The 21063-nt window shown below is 46.0% G+C and overlaps 1 protein-coding gene across 11 annotated transcripts in view; it reads right to left on the bottom strand.

Moving 5' to 3' along the window:
- HOMER2 (homer scaffold protein 2) overlaps window positions 1–21063 on the bottom strand; it is a 127966-nt gene that overhangs the window by 17740 nt on the left and 89163 nt on the right. For 10 of the 11 annotated variants that reach the window (XM_081546832.1, XM_081546824.1, XM_081546831.1 and 7 more), the window contains 2 exons: window positions 19481–19637; window positions 11787–11918 (listed from right to left, as the gene is read on the bottom strand). In XM_081546832.1, coding sequence (XP_081402958.1) covers window positions 11787–11918; window positions 19481–19637 — 289 coding nt within the window. The remainder of the gene's footprint in view (window positions 1–11786; window positions 11919–19480; window positions 19638–21063) is intronic. The other variant, XM_081546834.1, reaches the window with a different exon arrangement.

The raw sequence follows: 21063 nt of genomic DNA, 5'->3' as shown, positions 1-21063 counted from the left end.
AACTTTTAAAAGGTATTATCTTAATGTTTTGGTGCCCCAGATCCCCTGGAGAAGGAAATGTTTCTTGCTTGGGAAATCCCATGGACAGAGGAGCCTGGTGGGCTACAGTCCATAGGGTCGCAAAGAGTCAGATACGACTTAGCAACTAAACAATAACAACATCAAAAGTCAAACATGAGCTGGAGAAAACCATAATGCATGTGGTTCTCAACACCCCTGCAAATGGGGTCTGCCCCTGCTGGGCTGGGGAAAGTGAGGCTGGCTCTCTCCCCACAGGCATGGGAATACTTCACCAGGCTCCCAAACCAAAGGCATTATTTTTTTACAGACCCTTCTTGCACCTGTCAGGGTCTCTTTATCTCGGGGTCTTATTTGAAGTTGCTTATAAACTAGATTAGAAATGTCATCACCAGGCAACCATGGTCTGAGCACCATTTAGGACTTCAGCCAACAAATATGGGGCCGTGGCCTAAGCTAGGTGCTGGGGTATGAACATTGTAAGCATCAGAGAGAGGGCCAGACTTGGGTAGCAGGAGAGAGTGGCAAATAAGTCAGTAAATAAAGCCCTGCCAGGTTTTGATTAAACAAGCGGCCTCCAGACAGAGCTTGGGGCCTCCATTCTGTCTCTTCCCACCTGACCCTGACCATCGCGATGACCCTCAGCTCAACTCCTGGAGACTCAGTCCAGAAGGTCCAGTGGTCCCTTCTCTCTTGGTCCCCTGACACCCATCATGCTGGTCCCTCCAGGTGTCCCAAAGTTTTGCCTTGGGTGGGCATAACTATCATCCTCTTCCCCTAGACCCTCAGCAGAGCCACATCTACAAGGTAAGGAGTCTAATGGCTTCTTTTATTAAGTTTTATTTATTTTTTGGCCATGCCTTGCAGGATGCGGGATCTTGGTTCCCCAGCCAGGGATTGAACCTGTACCCCCTGCATTAGAAATACGGAATCTTAACCACTGGACTGCCAGGGAAGTCCCAGAAATTTAATGACTTTCAATACACATTCTCCTGTTTGTTACCCTCTGTTGGACAGGAATTCTTATTCATAGTTCCTGATAAGAAAATAGAGTGTTAGAGAGGTTAATATTTGCCCATGGTCACATGGCTAGTAAATAATAAACCTGAACTTGAGCCTAGATCTGATTTCTACATGATCATCTACACATCTGGTTACTTTCGTGTGCCTACACAAATGCCAGAGACTTGCACAACAGTTGTTAAACATTTATTGATTGGATTTTCCACTTGCAAAGAGAATTGTACTTAAAGTAGAATTGTACTCACTTCCTCTTTAAAAGAACATTATAAAAGCTTTAATTCCAAGGCAGGTCATGGGAACCTTTAAGGCAAAGACAAGGCCTGAGGATTAGAAAATCAGATGTTAATGGAGTGAGTGGCCCAGGCAACAGCTCTATCATTGCTAAAAAATTTGTGACTTGCTTTAACACAATATCTGCTTCATTGCAGTGGTCTGGAACCAAATCCACAGTATCTCCGAGGGATGCCTGTGAACAGTAACAGCCTAGAACATCTCAAGAGGATGTCACCTTGAGGTGACAGCGCTACTATCCCGGCACATCTCGCTTTATCGTGTTTCACGGATACCATGTTTCTTACAAATTGAAGCTGGAGGCAACCCTGCACTGAGCAAGTTTATCAGTACCATTTTTCCAAAAGCATTGACTCACTTTGTGTCTCTGTGTCACATTTTGGTAATTCCCACAGTACATCAAACTTTCATGGTGATCTGTGATAACTGATCTTTGTTGTTACTACAGTTCACTGAAGGCTCAGATGACGGTTGGCAATTTCTAGCCATATAGTACTTTTATTTAAGGTATGGTGGTGGTTTAGTCGCTAAGTCATGTCCGATTCTTGCGACCCCATGGACTGTAACCTGCCAGGCTTCTCTGTCTATGGGATCTCCCAGGCAAGAATACTGGAGTGGTTGCCATTTCCTCCTCCAGGGGATCTTTGCAACCCAGAGATGGAACCTGGGTCTCCTGCACTGCAGGAATACGAATACTCTTTACCAACTGAGCTACAAGGGAAGCCACTATGTATTTAAGGTATATACATTGTTTTTTGGACATAATCCTAGTGCACACTTAATGGACTACAATATAGTGCAAATAAAACTTTTATGTGCACTGGGAAGCTAAAAAATTTGTGACTTGCTTTAATGCAGTATCTGCTTCATTGCAGTAGTCTGGAACCAAACCTACAGTATCTCCGAAGGATGCCTGTGAACAGTAACAGCCTATAACATCTCAAAAAGGGCAAAACAGTACATGTATTCTCACAGTCAGGATACAGAGTCATACTATGTGAGTCACACTCACAGCCACTCTGAGGTCCTCTTACTACTGTCAATATACAAATGCAGCACAGATGGGTTTCGTAACTGGCCAAGGTCACACTGGGAATGAACACAGGCTGTCTGACGCCAGTGCTGGACACTCCAGTGTCCTGTGATTTACCTGCTTAACTGCTACCTTAGCTAAGATGCCCAGCTCTAACCCTTATCCTTCTTTCGAATGCAGGCAAATGAACCACTCTGAACTTTGCTTTCTTCATCTGTGAAATACGGGTAATAATAATGCAACCTCCATGGATCCCTGGAGGATGAGAGATGGGGCTTTGCGATGGGCATTCAACAAAGGGAAGCACAGCTTCTCATGGTCCTGATTTGACTTAAAACCACGAACTTAGGACTTCCCTGGTGGTCCAGTGGTTAAGACTCTGCTTCCAACGTAGGGGACGTGAGTTTGATTCCTGATTGGGGAACTAAGATCCCACATGCCATGTGGGAAAAAAAAAAGCCACAAATTTTAGTAATAGAGTTCCACAAAAGGGTAAATTCATTCATTCAAAAATATTAACTAGCTGTCTCTAGGTACACTGAAATACTTAAGAAGGACTTAGTTCCTGTCTTCAAAGGAATTCTGGGTCTGTAGAGGACTTTATATTCAAATGGGTGATAATCAAAAGAATTTTTATCAGAAAATAAGCTCAAAATGTCATGAAGTAGGATAAGCCCTATCAGATACATTTTAGGTAAATAAATAATCACTTATTTATTTTTATTATTATATACTTTTTAAGCTGTGCCATGTGGCATGTAGGATCTTAGCTTCCCCACCAGGGGTCAAACCTGTGCCCCTTACATTGGGAGAGCAGAGTCGTAACCACTGGACCACCAGGGAAGTCCCTAGGCCCTACCATTTATATAAAAATTACCTATGACAAAGGAGGAATCATAAATTAATGAGGAAAATTATTCAAAATATGATTGTGATAATTTTGGTAAACTGAGGGGAAATGGATTTAAATCCTTACACAAAACAGTAGCATGGTAAATTAACGATGAGTTAAAGGGGTAAGTTGTTTTGTATTTTTAAAATCTGGATGCAAACATAGTTGAACATTCATCAAACTTCTGCTTGAGGGGTGTGAGGGTAATTTTCTAAACCTGGAAGAAATAAAAGAAAAATCACAAAGTGACAGACTGCCTAACAATTTAAAGCTTTTGTATATAAAAGGAAAGAAAGTAACTCAGAAGGGAAACTACAGCCTGGGGAAGGTATCTATTGCTAGACTAGTACAACAGAAAACGGGCCATTATCTTTAGTATAGAAAGAGTTTGTACAAATTGAAAAGGAAAATATGAAAATCCCAATAGATAAACGGCAAAACTCACAAATAAAAAAATATAATAAGTAAGCAACTTAAAGAAAAGATCATTCAGTCTTGCTGGAAATGCAAAAGCAAAATAATGGGGCACCATTCTTGGCCTGCTAAATTAGCTAACGCTAAATACAATTATAATACCCTGTGCTGGAAAGGTATTCCTGGCAGCGTTGTGACTGTACAGCCCCTTGGAGAAGCAATTTGGAACTATTTATCATAAGTGAGAAAAAACATTTATACCCACTGACCTAGTGGTATCACTTTTGGGAAACTATCTTACAAAAATAATTGAGAGAATGAAAAAAAAAAGGTCTTCTATACAAAGATGTTAATGCTAGCATTATCTATCATGATGAAACACTGGAAGCAGGGGAGCCCTGGGAGAAGGATGGAAGGTTTCCACCCAGAGCCTCCAATGGTTTGGACACAAGTAGTCTCACTGTCCTTTGGTGAAAAACCTCCTCTCTTCAAGTCTTAAGCTTTCTAATATTTCCCCACTTATTATGAAAAAGCACATATGCTTGTACATTTAATAAGTATAGTTTAGGAAAAATATTTTTTAAAAATGTAGCGTCGCATCATCCAGAGATAAGCACTAACCATGTGAATTTTTTTACTTTTTTCTATCTGTACATATGCATCTACTACACCCATATTTAAAAAAACAGAATGATGTTGTATTGGGTTGGCCAAAAGGTTCGTTTGTGTTTTTCCATAACATCTTACAGAAATCCAAATGAACTTTTTGGCCAGCCCAACACATCTGCTTTTATAGCTACTTTTGATATCAATATGACAATATTTCCATGCAATTATCTTTTCTTACATTATTTGAATTGCTGTACAATATTACCCTGAAGGGTATACTGGAGTTTAACTAATTTCTATAGCTGGACATTTAGGCTGGTATATTATAAATGATGCCATGAGGAAAATTCTTGTAGCTAATTCTCTGTACGCAATTACAATTATTTCCTTAGAATAGATTTCTATAAATAAAACCCATGGATTAAAGGATATTCAAACTACAAAGATTTCTAAATAGATGCCAAATTCTCATGTCTTTACTCATTAGGATCATTTTCTGTAGTTGTTAAATGTGTGGCAGTAATTTTATAGTCAAAATCATCATATTATGATAGTGCAAGATTATTGTTTTATTTCATTTTTGGTTTTTTTTTTGGGGGGGCTGACCATTGAAGGCTCATGCAGACATTACCTATTTGCTTATTCAAAATCCATTTCTTCTTTTCCTTTAGCTTAAGAGAATCTTGATTTGTCTAGAACAGAAATTTCCTAGACGGTAGAGAATAAGATCTGATCTAAGCTGATCATGGTAACTCATTTCCCTGTCTCTTTTTTTCTCCCTGAAAGTGGGTATGGGAGGGTGGTCCAGGGACCCAAGACTGACATTGGGATCCCAAAAGAAATCTGCCAAAGGAGTTTACAGGGACGCTGTTGTGGTACCATCCTCCTGCCCCCTCCCTCTTGCCAGAAATGCAGATGTGATGGACAGTGCCTGAGAAGCCATTTTATCATCATAAGGAAAGAGGATAAGCAAAGAAACAAAACACACAAAGTCCTCCACCCAAAATCACGGAGCCACTGCACCAACGCTGGCAACTGCTTGCCTCAGGACTTCTTTTCCACATGAAAAGAATAAGCACCGTGATTAGTTCTTTGTTACTTGTAGCCACCAAACATTCTAACTAAAACCTATCAAAAGAATGATCAATATCCTCCACTGAAAGAAAAGTGAGCCTTTTAAATCAGAAAGGTAGGAGATCAGGAAATGTTCTTACAAGGACACTGAGTTAATGAAGTAAGCGTTAAGAATGCATATTTGAATTAGAGATAACTGAAGAGCAAATGTCACTTAGGGGGTCAGGGTTTAGCTGGACCAACTATAGAGAGTTAGCAACTCCATCCTGGATCACTGCCCTCTGTGGCAGAATGAGTTCCAGGCAGCTGACAGTAACCCTCAAACCATCCTGGGCTTCCTGTAAGAACTCTTGCTGGAGGAGACCGGGTGACCCAGGGAGACAGGCACTCCTCTTTAATGACAGGACATTTTTCTCCTACCTGGGAAAAAATTAGAAGCGGCCCTCCCCAGCACTTTGAGGTTTCCAGCCCTATCACTCTGGATATGAGACACTTGGCAGAGGAGGTATCGCTCCCAGCACCCGCCTTCTCCCACCAGACGCTTCTTCACAGAGAAAAGGCATGCAATCCCCACCTGTCACTTCAGACAGAAGTTCTGGTAATTATTCTTTCAACAAAGAATAATGGATCAATCACACCACGAGCAACTCCAACCTGATTACTCTCCTTTGTGGCAGGATGAGACGGAGCCAAAAGTATCAAGGTCAGATGCCAGGAACCGTCTAAACTTGGATGACTGGCTCATTCTTACACTTGGTTCTCCTTCCTCTGATCTCTTCAGAAGGCTTTCTAGTTGTCAGAACAGGCAATTCCTTTTTCAAGACTCTCCAGCAGGCTGAGGCATTACACCCTCTCCAGCAGGTGAACAGCGTTCCAGCTCACCCTTGGGAGTACGCAGCTCCTGTTATTTTGGAAAGCCTGTACAGAGAGTGGAAAGTGTCCCTGTAATACTTTCTGGATTTTGCTGTGAAGTGGTCCTTATAACGGGAGCCATAAAGATCAAGGTATATATTTTCCTTCTGGAGGAGTAAAAAGAGAAGTATGTATGAAGTGTTCTTAAATGCTAACATCCACAGTGGAGTTCCTTTTTCCAGGCTAGTTAGAGTGTTTGATTACCAATTTCCCTTTCAGGCCTGTGGTTGGCTGCTCCATGAAGTTGGGAATATTCAGCCACAGCTGTCCCCTCAGCAACATGCCTCGGGAACCCGTTGGGCCCAAGTTCCTCTGTGCTCGTTAATTGCCACTTGTCGAGACTGCCAGCCTCACTTCACAGTAATTTATCAGTGTGTGGTTAATCGTTCCCTTCAATTAGAAAGGGGAAAAGTTGATCTGCAATATTCTGCACAAAGAAGGCATCTCAGGGCTTATTTGATAAGTCTTTGTGACAATGGCAGATCACAGTCACAGAGCCGGACTCCAACGCCGCTGGAGGAGACCTGGTGACTCGGGGTGACAGGGCACTCCTCTTTAATGACAGGACATTTTCTTCCATCTGGGAAAAATTAGAAGTGGCCATGCCTGGATGCAGGCACAGCCTAAGGTCTCTTTAGTTCTCAAAGGACAAAGAATGGAACTTAAACCACTTCTTCTTATTCTTCTTCTGAGTTCTCCCTTCTTTCAATTCTTTTCTTTGAAACATTCCCCCTTTGTCCTTCCTAGCTACTCTGAGTCCTCCAAAGATTGAAGAAGTTATTCTAGGCAGCTGAGGGTAACCCTCAAAGCTTCCATGGAGAACTCCCGCCCTGGGTGGGATCAGGGGCTGGTGAGCCAAGGAGGCGGGCCCAGACAGGTCTCTGTCTCTGACAGAAGCCACCCCGTCTGACCCTCCCCAGCAGTGTGAGGTTTCCAGCCCTCTCAGTCTGGATATGAGACACTCGGCAGGGCAGGCATTGCTCCGCCACCCCACTTCTCTCCACCAGGCACTTTTTCAGAGGGAAAAGGCAGGCAATCCCCACCAGCCACTTCCGATAGACGTTCTGGTTAATGATTCTTTCAGCAAATCACCATCAGACTTGCTTCCACTTTATAAAAATTTTCTCAGATCCTCACAGCACCTGTTCCTCTGCCTCATTTCAGAAAATGGCATCGCATCGTCCATCCATCACCACCCCACAGACTCTGCCTCCCATATCCTCTCACCAAGTTCTGCCACTTTAGCTCCTCAATATTTCTTAAATCTCTCCAGCTCTTATGCAAGCCCTCCTTATCTCTGATCTGGACGAAAATAAGCTAATCTGTCTTGAAGTCAGAAAAAGAAAAATCTACCTAAAGTGCAAATCTGATCATTTTCTTTCCTGGCTTAAAGTCTTTCACAGGCCGTGAGATAAAGTCCAGAGACTCTGGCATGGCACAGAAGGCCCTTTCAAGAGCTGGCTTCTAATCAGCCTTGCCCACCCCCCAAACCTGGGTGCCCTGTCAACAGTGAACTGTTTGCAGCTTCCCTCACACAGCATTAGGATTTTGCTCATGTTCCTTCTGCTGTCTGGAGGATGGAGGGAAAGGGAAATGCTCCTTGTGGCATGATCTGAACATCTCATTGCCTGATGTGCATAGCAGAGGTGGCCTGGAGTTGGGATCTACACTGAGTCCCGGGGACAAGGTTGAGTGCCAAGTTGCATGGGAGGGATTGGGAAGAAATCAAGCTGAAGGGTTAGTGACAAAGAGATTTGGGAAATGACTACAACAGCAGGTCCAAGTGGAGCCAGAGGCTGGAGATATTCACCTTCCCCGTGAATGCCTGCAATGAATGGACTGAAAGTCCATGTTCTCCCTCAAAATCGTAGGTGGAAATCCTAACCGCCAGTGTGATGATTAGGAAGCGGGGCCTTTGAGAGGTGACTGGGGCACAGGATGGAGTCTCCATGAATGGGAAGAGTGCCCTTATAAAAGAGACCTCAGAGAGCGGTCTTGACCTCCTTCCAATGAGAAGCTGACAGTCTGCAACCTGGAAAAGGGCCTTCACCTCACCCTGACCATGCTGGCACCCTGATCGCAGACTCCAGCCTCTAAGACTGTGAGAGGCTGCTGTTTAAACACCCATCTATAATATTTTGTTATAACAGCTTGAACAGACTAAGACCATGCTTTTTTGAAGCCCTTGTCCTTCAGCAAAGAGAATCCTGAGAACTAGGGACAGGAAAGCTGCTCTGTGGATACCCAGTCATTGTCCTTCCCAGGCACTTGCTCAGAAGGTTATGGACACACTGGCCTTGGTGCCAGGGAGAGAACTGTGGCCTTGACAACACCTCCTCCTCCCCATGGCCACTCTGACTTCTGGCCTTGCCGAGTGTCAACTGCCAACAACAGTGACCCACCCTGAGGCCCGGATTCTGCATCACACTTCGAAGTGACCAGGAAGCTCCCTGGGGAAAGCTGGCTGCACCAGGCCCTTCTTCCAGAGCACATAGTGATTTACCCTCAGAAAACAGACATGCGCTGTGAACCATCAGGCCTCCTGGCCCCGCCACCCTTAGACTGACTTAATTCCTTCTGTACCACACAGCACCACCTCCAAACAACCAACCAGCTTCTCTGCAAATGAAATGAAGCAAGGTCTACACACCACAGGATTCTCAATCCTCCCACGAACCCTATCAGGAGAAGCAGCAGGCCTTCCAGAACTCTGCCGTGCTGCCTGCTAGACCACCGCATTGTGCAGGCCCGTGGGATGGGATGTGTCTCCTCAGGGCCATGGTCCAGAGACTGACGGACCAGAGATGGAGATGACACCTCCCACATTTACACCCCACGAGCTACCCTTTGGGTTTCTGCTTCCTGCCCCATGATGCTGAGCCCTGGAGATCTGGAGACTTTAGTACCCAGGAGAGAACACTTCTATGAAGGGCTGGAATAAGAGAATGTGCAGAATGCTACCAGGCCATCTGGGGCTTCTTGGGCTTCTAGGGGCAGCGTCCTCAGTAGCTGGGATGCAGAGGAACACAGTCTGTGGTGTGTCCTTCATCAGGGGGCTCATTTGTGGCTGGATGCAGGTGCTGGGTTTGGAGGCCTCCTTAGAATGTGCATGTGTATATATATGGTGTTCACACACACACACACGCACACACTGGACAAATGAAAGGTGCATTTAGCAAGTCCCTTCACGGTGGCTTCCTGACTCATCTCAGTCCCGCTCTGTGAAAGACAGGCTCGGTGTGCACAGGGAACCCAAGCAGCCCAGTCTGTACTAAACAGCTCTGTCAGTTCCCCAGGCATCTGGGACTCTAAGGCTCTTGGGGACAGGACCCCCGCTCTGTATCCTTGGGGCCCAGCTCGGTGTCAGCACAGCAGGAGCTCAATGAACACCTGCCCAGCAGCCAGTCAGATGGTCAAGGCAATGGGTGAGAAACAAGTTCTGGAGTCGAGCTGCCAAAAGCCAGCCTGGCTTCAGCTCTTCTCAGATTTTCAACTCTCTCTTGGATTCTCTGATATTCTTCCAGTAAATTCTTGTGTCACACAAACTAAGCAGTCTTGCTTTTTGTTTTGTTTTGTTGTTTTTTGGCCATTTTGCAGCATGTGGGATCTTGGTTCCCTGGTCAGGGATAGAACCCGTGTCCCTTGAACTGGAAGTGTGGAGTCCTAACGACTGGACCACCAGGGAAGTCCCTAGGCAGTCTTGCTTTTAACCAGTACATTCTCAACACCTACACAGGGCTCTCCACCATCCTACAGGAAAACCTGTTCTCCTAAAACAAGCTTCTGGCCCGTCAATCGGCTGGGGGAGGTCTCTCGGAGGTGGTCAGTTTGTTCCCTCAGTCCTCAGCATTCTGTTTGTGGTCAGTCATGCTCGACTCCTCAACACCTTTCTAACCATCCATAGTCAGTGTCCCAGACCCCTTGGGCCATCAAAGCAAAGCTATGAACCCTTTCCCTAGAAAAAACAGCAACACACACACAGAACATTGGGTGACATTTGAAGGGTTGTGGGGACTTCAGGTTAAGAACTTGTGACATTGTGACATATAAGAAATACACATATTGGTCTTCCTCCATGGTTCCTGACTCATAGCTCCTGGGCAGTGAGAGCATCTTTTGTCATAATATTTGGTCTCTTGTCCTCAGTTCTGAGTTTAGAGCCATAGGGGTGAAATGGTGTCTTGATTTAGAATAAGCCCCTTTCCATCAAAACCAGGTTTATGTCAATGAGGTGACTTCTGGAAAGGACCTAAGGATGGGGGTCATTTGCCAGGGGAACCAATCATGAATGGAGGTGGGGTGGGGGGGGACTTTTAGTCCCTCTGGGGAGGGGAGAGGGCTGGAAGCTGAACCAACCACCAAAGGTGGATGATGTAATCAATCACGACTAGTTAATAAAGCTTCCATAAAACCCCAAAAGGATGGGGTTTGGAGAGCTTCTGGGTGGGTGAACACGGAGAGATATGGGGAGAGTGGCACATTTCAGTGAGGGAAGCTCCGTTCTTCCCCTGCACCTTGCCCTGAACATCTCTTTTAACCAGCTGTTCCTGACATACATCCTTTTATAAACTGGTAACCTAGTAAGTAAAATGCTTCTCTGAGTTCTATAAGCAGCTCTGGTGCTGGTGCTGGTTTAGTCGCTAAGCCGTGTCTGACTCCTGCGACCCATGGACTGTAGCCCACCAGGCTCCTCTGTCCATTGGATTCTCCAGGCATGAATATTGGAGTGGGTTGCCATTTCCTTCTCCAGGGGATTTTACCCACCCAGGAATCGAACCTGAATCTCCCGCATTGCAGGCAGATTCTTTACTGACTGAGCTATGAGGGAATCCCTATAAGCAGCTCTAGCAAATTAATTAAACCTTAGGAGGGGGTCACCGGAAGCGCTGATCTATAGCTGGTCAGTCAGAAACACAGGTGACAGTTGGGAGTCTGAAGTGGGGGGGATCTCGTAGGACTGAGTCCTTAACCTGTGGGAGCAGACACTACTTCCAGGTAAATGGTGTCAGAATTGAGGTGCACTGCAAGACACCCCACAGGGGTCTGAGAACTATTTGGTGCTATAGGAAACACCCCTGCCACCTGCACTTGCATGTTGGAAATTGGGAGCAGAAACCTTTCAAAACTCTTACTGAGCATCACCTTGCTCCCTTTTTCCGAGGGCTCCAACCATAGAGTCACTGACATTGCTGGCTGTTAGACACACCCTGGTTGCAGGGAGCTGGGGTGGTAGCGGGTTGTAGACACCAGGCAAGGCTAGTCCTGAGGCTGGGATGCAGCATTTTTAGAGACGTTTTCCTTCTCCAAACTACATCTCCATTTTTAAGGAACCTGGTGATTTCTAAAAGGTCATCTGGTCTGGCAGCCCTGAGGTACCACAAGGGGAGAGGCTGAAGGCCACAGAGGAACCTGCTCACCAGCGGCAGTGCCGGATCCCTTGACAGGCAACTACACAGCGAGTTAAGAAGAGCGCATCGGACAGCGGCACTCATGGTGCTGCAGGGAGGACCACCTGATTACCTTTGTCAGCTGCTGCTCCGAGGAAAACCCCAAACCAAACACCGTGTTGGCTCTGCTGTCCGCCCACTGCCCGAACTTCTGTGACGTTTTGGTGAAAGTCATATTGGGCGTGATTGTGCTGTTGATGATCACCTGCAGTGAAATAGCCCAAAGAGTCGACGCTGAAATATCGAATTAGACACCCAAGGGAGTCCTTAAAAACACCCTCTGTTGGCAAAGCTCGTACGTAAAGCCTACCTCCCCCACTGTTACATGTGGTCCTGAGTTCTTCCTCTTCTGGCTCATCCCACACTGAGTCATACACACACCACCATGATAAGGGGCAATTTTAGAGACTTAAAAACAGGCAGTTGGCCTAAAATAAGATTTCACAAGTTATCAGTGGGAGAGAGTCTCTCCTAAAGAGAGAATAGTTTCCAGAACTGCTATTTATTATCCCAAAGCTGTTGTGCATCCGATTGTCCTTAACGGCTAGCCCTGTCACAATTCCTCTGAATAATTCAGCTCCTCACCTTTCTAAGTGCCTGGAGCCCCAGGGCCCACCTCAAACCGTTTAAAATCTTCACGAGCAGTGGGGGCTTACTGCTTTCCCACAGGCAAGTAAAGGTACACTCCCATTGGGATAATTGGTGGAGAGTTGATTGACAGATTAATTAGGCAGGTGTGAGCTGGGTGCATGGAGACTGTAAAGACAGTGCAGGGGCCTGGGGCTAGCTGTTGCCGCTGCCCCTTGGCTTTAAAGGATGAGGAGGTGTGGGAAGTTCCTGGTGGTCCGGTGGTGAAGACTCCATGCTTCCACTGTAGGAGGCGTGGGTTCCATCCCTGGTCAGGGAACCAATATCCCACATGCCTCACAGTGCACTCCCCAAATTAAAAATAAGTTAATTTAAAAAATAAAGGATGAGGGAATGAAGAGGCTGTGGGATGTGGAAGGAGACAGTCATGGAACACAGGCTGTGGTAACTAGAGAGCTGACCTTCTGCTGAGGGCAGCACCAGCACATGCTGAGCCCCCCAGGAGAGGAAGCCCACAGGACAAACGCCCTCAACTCTGCCATTCTGCTCTCCCACCACCCACCAGAGCCAACCAGAAGCCAGCGGCCCCGCAAGCCCTCCAATGTCATCAACAGGGCAGCCCCCCGGGGACCACAGCAGGGTGAAGCAGAGTAGAGGATGAATGTGGAGGTGAAAAGATGATCCAGCACACGGTGCTGTCACTCACTCAACAAGCGCTCACTGAACATTCACTGTGTGCCTGGGGATTCTGCTGGCCGAAGGTACAAAGAGGAAGGAGTCAAGAGTCCTGGCCTTGGGACTTCCCTGGTGGTCCAGTGGCTAAGGCTCTGCACTTTCACTGCAGGCAATCAGGGTTCAATCTCTGGTCAGGGAAACAAGATTCCACATGCCTTGCAGTGTGGCCAAAAAAGAAAAAAAAGAAAAAAAAAGATTAAAGCACAACCTTTAATGTGGACTCCCAACCCCTATGCCTACTCCCTTCTTTTTCTGTGAATTCTCTCTGAAACTTTCATGGAGGAAAAAAAGATTCCTTGGTAAAGACTCAATTTCTGCAGAGCCCTGAAATCAACTTTTCAGAAAATGCACAGAACACATGCCATTAAGAGGTATTTGGAAGAAGCAAAAAGCTAAGTGCCTCTAGTCTCCCATCTGGCTCCAGACTTCAGAGAAGGCTGCTTGTCGTAAAATGTGAGGCAGGTCCCCTGAATTCCTTTTCAAGGCAAGTTTTCCTCAATCCAAGGAGAAAGAAGCTGGAAAGACTTAGAAATTTTCCACAAGAGGCTGGGAGTGACTTATAGCAATTAAAAGACCTGGTGCCTGCTTCCAGAAAAGGTATTAATAGACTATCTTCAAAAACATTTTTTAAAAATATTTTGGCCATGGTGCATGGCATGTGGGATCTTAGTTCCCTGACCAGGGATTGAACCCGTGCCCCCTACATTAGAAGCATAGAGTCTTAATCACTGGACCACTAGGGAAATCCTATCAATAGATGCTTCTATTCTTTTTTTATTTTAAACCACAGTCAGGGAAGAAAAAGAAATCAACATTCACTGAAATCCTACTATGTGCTGAGAACCTTTCCTATGTTTGCTCCCTTAACAGAAAGTGGTCTATATTGATTCAAAAGAGAAAACTATAATGTGAGAGTTGGACCATAAAGGTTGAGCACCCAAGAATTGATGTTTTTGAATTGTGGTGCTGGAGAGGACTTGAGAGTCCTTTGGACTGCAAGGAGATCAAACAAGTCAATCCTATAGGAAATCAACTCTGAATATTCATTGGAAGGACTGATGCTGAAGTGCAGGCTTTAAAACTTTGGCCACCTGATGTGAAGAGCCAACTCATTGGAAAAGACCCTGATGCTGGGAAAGATTGAGGGCAAGAGGAAAAGGGGGTGACAGAGGATGAGATGGTTGGATGGCACCATTGACTCAATTGACATGAGCTTGAGCAAACTCTGGGAGATAGTGAAAGACAGGGGAGCCTAGCATGCTGTGGTTCATGAGGTTGCAAAGAGTCAGACATGACTTAGTGACTGAACAACGACAACAACAATCATAATAATGGGTGGAGAAGGGGACCCTGTCAGTGTTCTTGAAAGCAATTTCCATTCCTAGAAGAAAACACCAAACAAGTCAGGGTTTCAGGGCTTGTATCTTCTGAACCTTGGTGATCAGGCAGAACACAGCGGGTGCTGCTAAATATTTCTAGACTGGATGACCTCTATGGTCTCATCCGATACAGGCTTCTGAGATCCTATAAATAACTGAGAACCAAGGGCAGGAGAGCCATCCAGAGCCCCTGGGAGAAACACCTGCTCCAGGCAGATCCTGTCCACGGGTGCAGGCAATTTCTCATAAGGATGGCAATGATTAACGCTGTCTGCAAAGAGTGCCAACAGACAATGAAATCAACCACTGAGATGGCTCAATTAACAAATGCTCTGGGAACAGAATTCCTCTATAATGGAGTTGGCGGTTCTGCCCAGAAACTCACCATCACTCACACAGCTGTTGGTTGCTGCTGTGGGTGATATGATGGCTTGTATTAGGGCTCCGGGAAGCTGGGAGGTAGGAGGTAGCCTCACATAGCTCCCATCTGTCCATGCACAGGGCCGACCTGGGGTGATGTGCTGAGGTTTCCGTCCTGGCTCTGTCTTGGTGGTGACTCTCCTCTTGTCCTCCTGTGGACATGGCACATCTCCTGCAGGCCTGACCCCATCCCCCACCCACGTCTATGGTGTCACCCACTCTAGCTTGGTGCTGGGACGCCACAGGTGAGCCAGGCCCGCTTCTCCAAGAGCACAGTCTCCTGGCACCCCTCCCTCCCCAGAAATGGATCCACAGGGCCCCCAGGCAGCGCTGGAGCTATGTATTCCCACCCATATATGCCTTGAGGGGCAGCTGTGACTGAGGTGTGAAATACTCTCCCTGGAAGAAGCAAGCACCTCAGTGTTGCAGGAAGGAGGAGACACAGGTCTGAGCACAGGTTTCTCCTATGATAAGCAGTACCCACGGCTCTCAGGGGAAGAAGGGGGCCTCCTGGCAGCCTTCCCTAAGGAGAGCATGGTGAATGCTCGGACAGGGCAGAGGGGCCGCTGTGCCTGCTCCAAACAATAGCTGTGACAGTTGCTGTCGCACCTCCTCCCTTCACGGGGAGCCCTGCTCTGCGAGCTGCCCATGGTGGGCTCTGTGGCTGTGGCCTTTGCTCACCACAACCTCCGAGTCCTGTCCACACCAGCAGCCCATCCCTGAAGCATATGCACTCCTTCATCTGGGAGGGGCGAAGCAGACTTCCCCTCCAGTCCGCAGCAGCGGAGGGACAGCTGGCCCAGCAGCACCAAGCACAAGACATGATATGGCCAGGCCAGGGGAGAGAGGCAGGACAGGAGGCCCAAGGTCAGAGCTACAGCCCATGGGCCAAGACACAGCCCCTGAGGCTCAAAGCACCTGACCATCTGGCATCTCAGTTCAGATAACACTTGGAAGCAAAGGCCTAAAACAAAGCAGAGTTGTCCTGACATGGTGGGATACAGAAATGGGGATCCGGAAGCAGGGGTGGGATGCAGAGGAGCAGTGGACAAGAGTGGCATGACCCTGGCTCAGGTCAGCATACTGTGCCTGGCTCTAGTACAGGAAGAAAGGATATCCATCTGGATCACTGGAGCAGGGCGGAGGCTGGGGCTGTGGAGCTAAGGAATTCAGCCATGGGTGGGGAGGAGAAAGACACAGAAGACTGGGTGGTGGCCATCACCATGCTGGGGTCCTTCTCCATGTCTCACCTGATGTGTGGAGCAGCTGGAGGTACAGGAGCTGACCTAGAGCTGGCCTGGCAGCTCCAGGAAAGGTCTGGGAGGAATGAGGCAGCCTGGGGATCCCTGTCTGGTATCCTGTGCTCCAATTCTCAGGACAGGACACTCATCCCCTACCATCGGCCCCAAGTACCATTCACAGTCACTCAACAACTAAGGCCGGCCCCTCCCACTACCCAGGCTTTCTGCTCCATCACAGGACATTCCCTTTTGCAGAACAAGGCCCAGTCACAGGGCATGTGCCCTGTTGGTTAGGCAGAAACGCTAGGTGGGCCCCTGGAACTCCAGGTGGTCGGACACCATAGGAGGGGTGGCTGGAGATCCTTGGGCTCCAGTGCTGGATTTCAGGGGCACCCCACAGCCTGAGTTCCCCATTCCCCCTTTCTTCCTGGCTGCACTGGGTCTTAGTTGTGGCACTCGGGATCTTCGATCTTCATTGGGGCACATGAAGAGGGGATCTTCGTTACTTCCATGACCAGGGATCGAAACTAGGAGTGCTGAGTGCAGCATCTTAGCCACTGGACCATGAGGGAAGTGCCCCCTTTCCCACTTTTTAAGTGACTCCTAACTTGATGGAGGCCCCACGCTGAGCCTGAACTAGCTCTGTTCTGTAGTGGGGGCCCTCCATCCATCCAGTTGCTCAGAGCTGGCTCCTCTGGCTCTGACCCCACCACTGTCACAGCTTCAGGAGCTGCAGAGCTGTGCGCTGCAGTGGCTGACACACTGACACGTTACTCAGAGCCCAGCTAATAGGACTAAAATACTTTCTCTAGGAAAGTCATTTGATCTGTATTTAAGCCCACTCTATCCTTGGATAACTCAGCTGACAAAAGTGCAAACCCATCTCAAGAGATGGAGAATGAATTGACAGGATCTACAGATAAAAGAAAGCAAGACAGCTTGACTCACCACCCTGAGCAGAACATCCTGGCAAGAGTCTAGGGGATTCCAGTCCAAAAGCACAGAAAAGGAAAGCGGTAACACAATGGCATTATCACCATGTTTCCCGGAGGAAAAAAAAAAATAAAAGCACCTTCCAGATACTCAATCCTCAGGCACAAGGTGCCCACCTACTATGCGCCGGGCACTTGAACACTCCCTGAGTGCTCACCGGATCCCTGTCACACCGGATCACCCAGCTTGCAGGGGGAAGTGTGCCCTAACTAAGAGAGCTGGGAGCTGGCATCTGAGGACCTAGGCACAGGCAGCAGCCTGTCAAGCCTCACCAGCAGCGTGAACTCAGCCAGTCACTGCCTGTCTTTGACTTTAGCCATAAAATAGGAGTAAGGGTTGTGGCAACCTGAAGGAAGAGAGAGGATTTTGAGGTCAAGCTCCTCTACCTGCAACCTCAGCGGTGCTGAGAGTACAAAGGAGGCCTTTAGAGAACTTAAGCTGAAGGCAGAATTTGCCTGAAGACGGGGGAGCCTCATCAAAAGATCCAGGGCACCACAAGCTCTCACACCATTCCTGGGGGATCCTCAACAGAGGCTTCGTGCCTCCTGCTCTGTGGTTGTGGGGGTCATGGAGGGAGGAGCCCACAGCCAGGCCCCTTTCTACCAACCAGCCTGCACCCGAAACTCCCCTGCTTCCAACTGCCTAGGAGCACTGACCAGACACACTGTAGGCAGGAGGAGGCCAGTCAGAAGGCTACTGGAACAGTCTGAGCAAGACTGTACCAGGACAAGAGTTATGGCCTTGAAACCTAGAATGAGGCATAAACATGAGACCAACTTTCATTTGATCAACTAAAAGGGAACTGACCCTGTGCTTTTCCATTTGCTTTTTTTTAAAAAATATTTTCTGGCAACAAATGACTTGGAAATGAAAATGGAGAGGTGGTTTAGAGGATAAATAAGGGTATTCAGCTTCAGATACACTGAATTTCTGTGGCAGCAGATAATCCATGTGAATATGTCCATCAGGATGAACACAGATTAAAGACACAGAAGAAATTATGAAGCATCGAGTCTAGCGTTTTTCTTTTGTAAACTTGGTGATATGTCTGTTGATAACCCTTCTTTATTCTGCTCCCATAATAATGTTGCAAAATACTGAGGAAGGGATTTCCCTGGGGGCCCAGTGGCTAAGACTCTGAGCTCCCAACACACGAGACCTGGGCTCAATCACTGGTCAGGGAACTAGAACTCAAATGCAGCAACTAAGACCTGGTGCAGTCAAATAAATAAACAAATAAATAAATACCTTTTAAAATATTGAGGAAGACAGCAGAATAATGAAAACACCAGGAAACAAATATTTCAAGAAATACTCTAAAACCACTTAATAAAATTCAACTCCCATGGCTAATAATACTAAAACCAAACAAGATCTAATACCTAAGGCTGGCAAGGATGCAATAAACTGGCATTCTCATACATGCTGGAGGACAGAACTCTTTGGAAAGCCACTTGGCAATATCTATCAAGAGCCATAAGGCGTTAATATCTTGACCTATAACATTACTTCCAGGAATCTGTTCTAAGGAATTATCCAAAAGAAAGCAATAGGCATGGGACTTCCATGGTGGTCCAGTGGCTAAGACTCCATGCTCCCAATACAGGGGGCCTGGGTTTGATCCCTGGTCAGGGAACTAGATCCCACGGGCCGCAGTGAAGAGTTCACATGCAGAAACTAAGACCCGGAGCAGCCAAATTATTTATTTATTTAAAAAAGCAGTAAGCACGAAGAACAAACAAGGGTTATCTATTTCATGAAGATGCTCATTATCTATAATAGTGAAAAAACTGAAAGCCACTTCAGTATTTAACCATAATGGGAGAGATTAAGGACATTATAGGTCCTTGGTAGAATTATCAAAATGGCATTAAAATGGTACTTATGAAGACAATGTGCTAACAGGGAAATCTATTTTTTTAAATGTCATACAGAATGAAGTAAGTCAGAAAGAGAAAAACAAATGTCATATATTAATGCATATATGTGGAATCTAGAAAAATGGTACAGATGAACTTATCTGCAGGGCAGAAATAGAGACACAGGTAGAGAAAACAAATGTATGAATACCAAGAGGAGAAAAGCTGCGTGGCATGAATTGGGAGATTAGGATTGACACACATATATTACTATGTATAAAATACAGAACCTGCTGTAGAGCACAGAGGGAAAAAAAGAAGGTATAATCTGTTTGCAAGACATATTACTAGAGAAGGGAATGGCTACCCACTCTAGTATTCTTGCCTGGAGAATTTCATGGGCAGAGGAGCGTAGTGGCTACAGTCCATGGGGTCGCAAAGAGTTGGATATGTTTGTAGGATATACAGTAAGCAAACCTTAAAAATGTATCATATTGCTTTTAATGAAAAATAAGTGACTGGGAAGGTTCAAATGAGCCGGCGAAATGGTACCTTGGCTCCATCCACACTGATGATCCGATAGCTGTTTCTTGTGACATCGTAGAAGTAGGAGACGGTGACAGCCTGCTTGCTTGCAGGCACCCAGTTCTTCTTGGTGCTGGGGTCGATCTGGAAGACATGCGCTCGGGTGGTGAAGATGGGCTGTTCTCTGCAAAAGGAGAGATGGGCCGTGAGTTGATGGAACATGGCTTCATGTATAATTTATGATTTCTAAGCCACCTAACATTTTAATCATTTATGGGGAAAGATACATATGCATGAGAACAATGAAAACAAGAAAAGGGAAGAGAGGAGGAAAAAAACAGACACCTGAGGAGTGGTTACTGAAACCCAACACCCTGAGGCTGAGGGGCAATTGGCTTAATGAGCAATTTGCTTAAAAGGCAACTCCTGGTGCAGTGTTTTTGCATCTGGGTCAAGGATCCTGTTCTTTTCTGATATCCTCTTGGCAGTTTTTAGGGCTTTGTAACAAATGTATTGGCAGGTAGGGATTATGCAACAGTTTTAAGATTTTGCAAACCATTTGTGACTTCATACTATATTTCTATGGACTTCCCAGGTGGCTCAGTGGTAAGGAATCCATCTGCTAAGCAGGAGACGCAGGTTCAATCCCTGGGTTGGGAAGATCCCCTGGAGGGGCAAATGGCAGCCCACTCCAGTATTCTTGCCTGGGAAATCCCATGGATAGAGAAGCCTGGTGGGCTACAGTCCATGGAATTTTGTCCCCTACAGTCATGGGGACATGACTTAGCAACTAAGCAACAACTGTATTTCTACTAAATACTTCTCATATTTGCAGCATTTTATGAATGATGCATTCACTCATAACTGACTGAGCCTTAAAGTTTTATGTCTCCAACTTACAAATCTTTGGGTTTTCTGCAGTGTTCATCAAATCTCTTTTGCTATTCTTGTCTCTGGATTGTTGCTTTTTCACTCACACGCCTGTAAACTCTTAATGTGATTAGTAACCAAATTAGCACGGTGTCTATGTTTCTATTAAGTGAGGAATTAATTAGATCTTGACAATAGCATTAATAAGGCAGATGAATAAAAATTGTAGTGGATTTCACTGCATTTCCTATTTTAAGGTGTCTGCTTCACAAAGTAGCACAAAATAAATCACAGACTCATTATAAAATATAATTTTTTAAAATATAATTATTTTTGAAGAAAGGTAATTCAGGTTAACTGGCTGGAAAATCCTTTCCAAATAAGACAAAATGGGGGTGGGGGGAAGCCACCATACCAGGATGTAAAAATAATCCTCTCATTCATAAAGTGCTATCGATTTAGTAAGCATTTATGAGACAAAAAATTAAATCAAAATTAGAAAAATTAATTTTTTTTAATCCTCACAATTCAAAGAGATGACATAAAAGAAAGGGACACTCAAGTGGAAACAGAAAATAAAATCAAAAGGAAAAAGTGAATTTTAAGTGCTCTGGTCTCTGGAAGGAGTGGTTTTAGGTAAAGTCGTCTCTGAACCCATCCTGACTAAACAAGGCTCATTATTGGAAAGGAAACCCTTTCTTAAGAGAGAAACTGTATCCTAGAAAAGCAATTTACTAGGC

This window comes from Giraffa tippelskirchi, chromosome 12 (assembly GCF_054371585.1).
Source record: "Giraffa tippelskirchi isolate mGirTip1 chromosome 12, T2T-mGirTip1v1.2.pri, whole genome shotgun sequence".
NCBI classification, from domain to species: Eukaryota; Metazoa; Chordata; class Mammalia; order Artiodactyla; family Giraffidae; genus Giraffa; species Giraffa tippelskirchi.
This window is presented reverse-complemented; position numbering and strand designations above follow the sequence as displayed.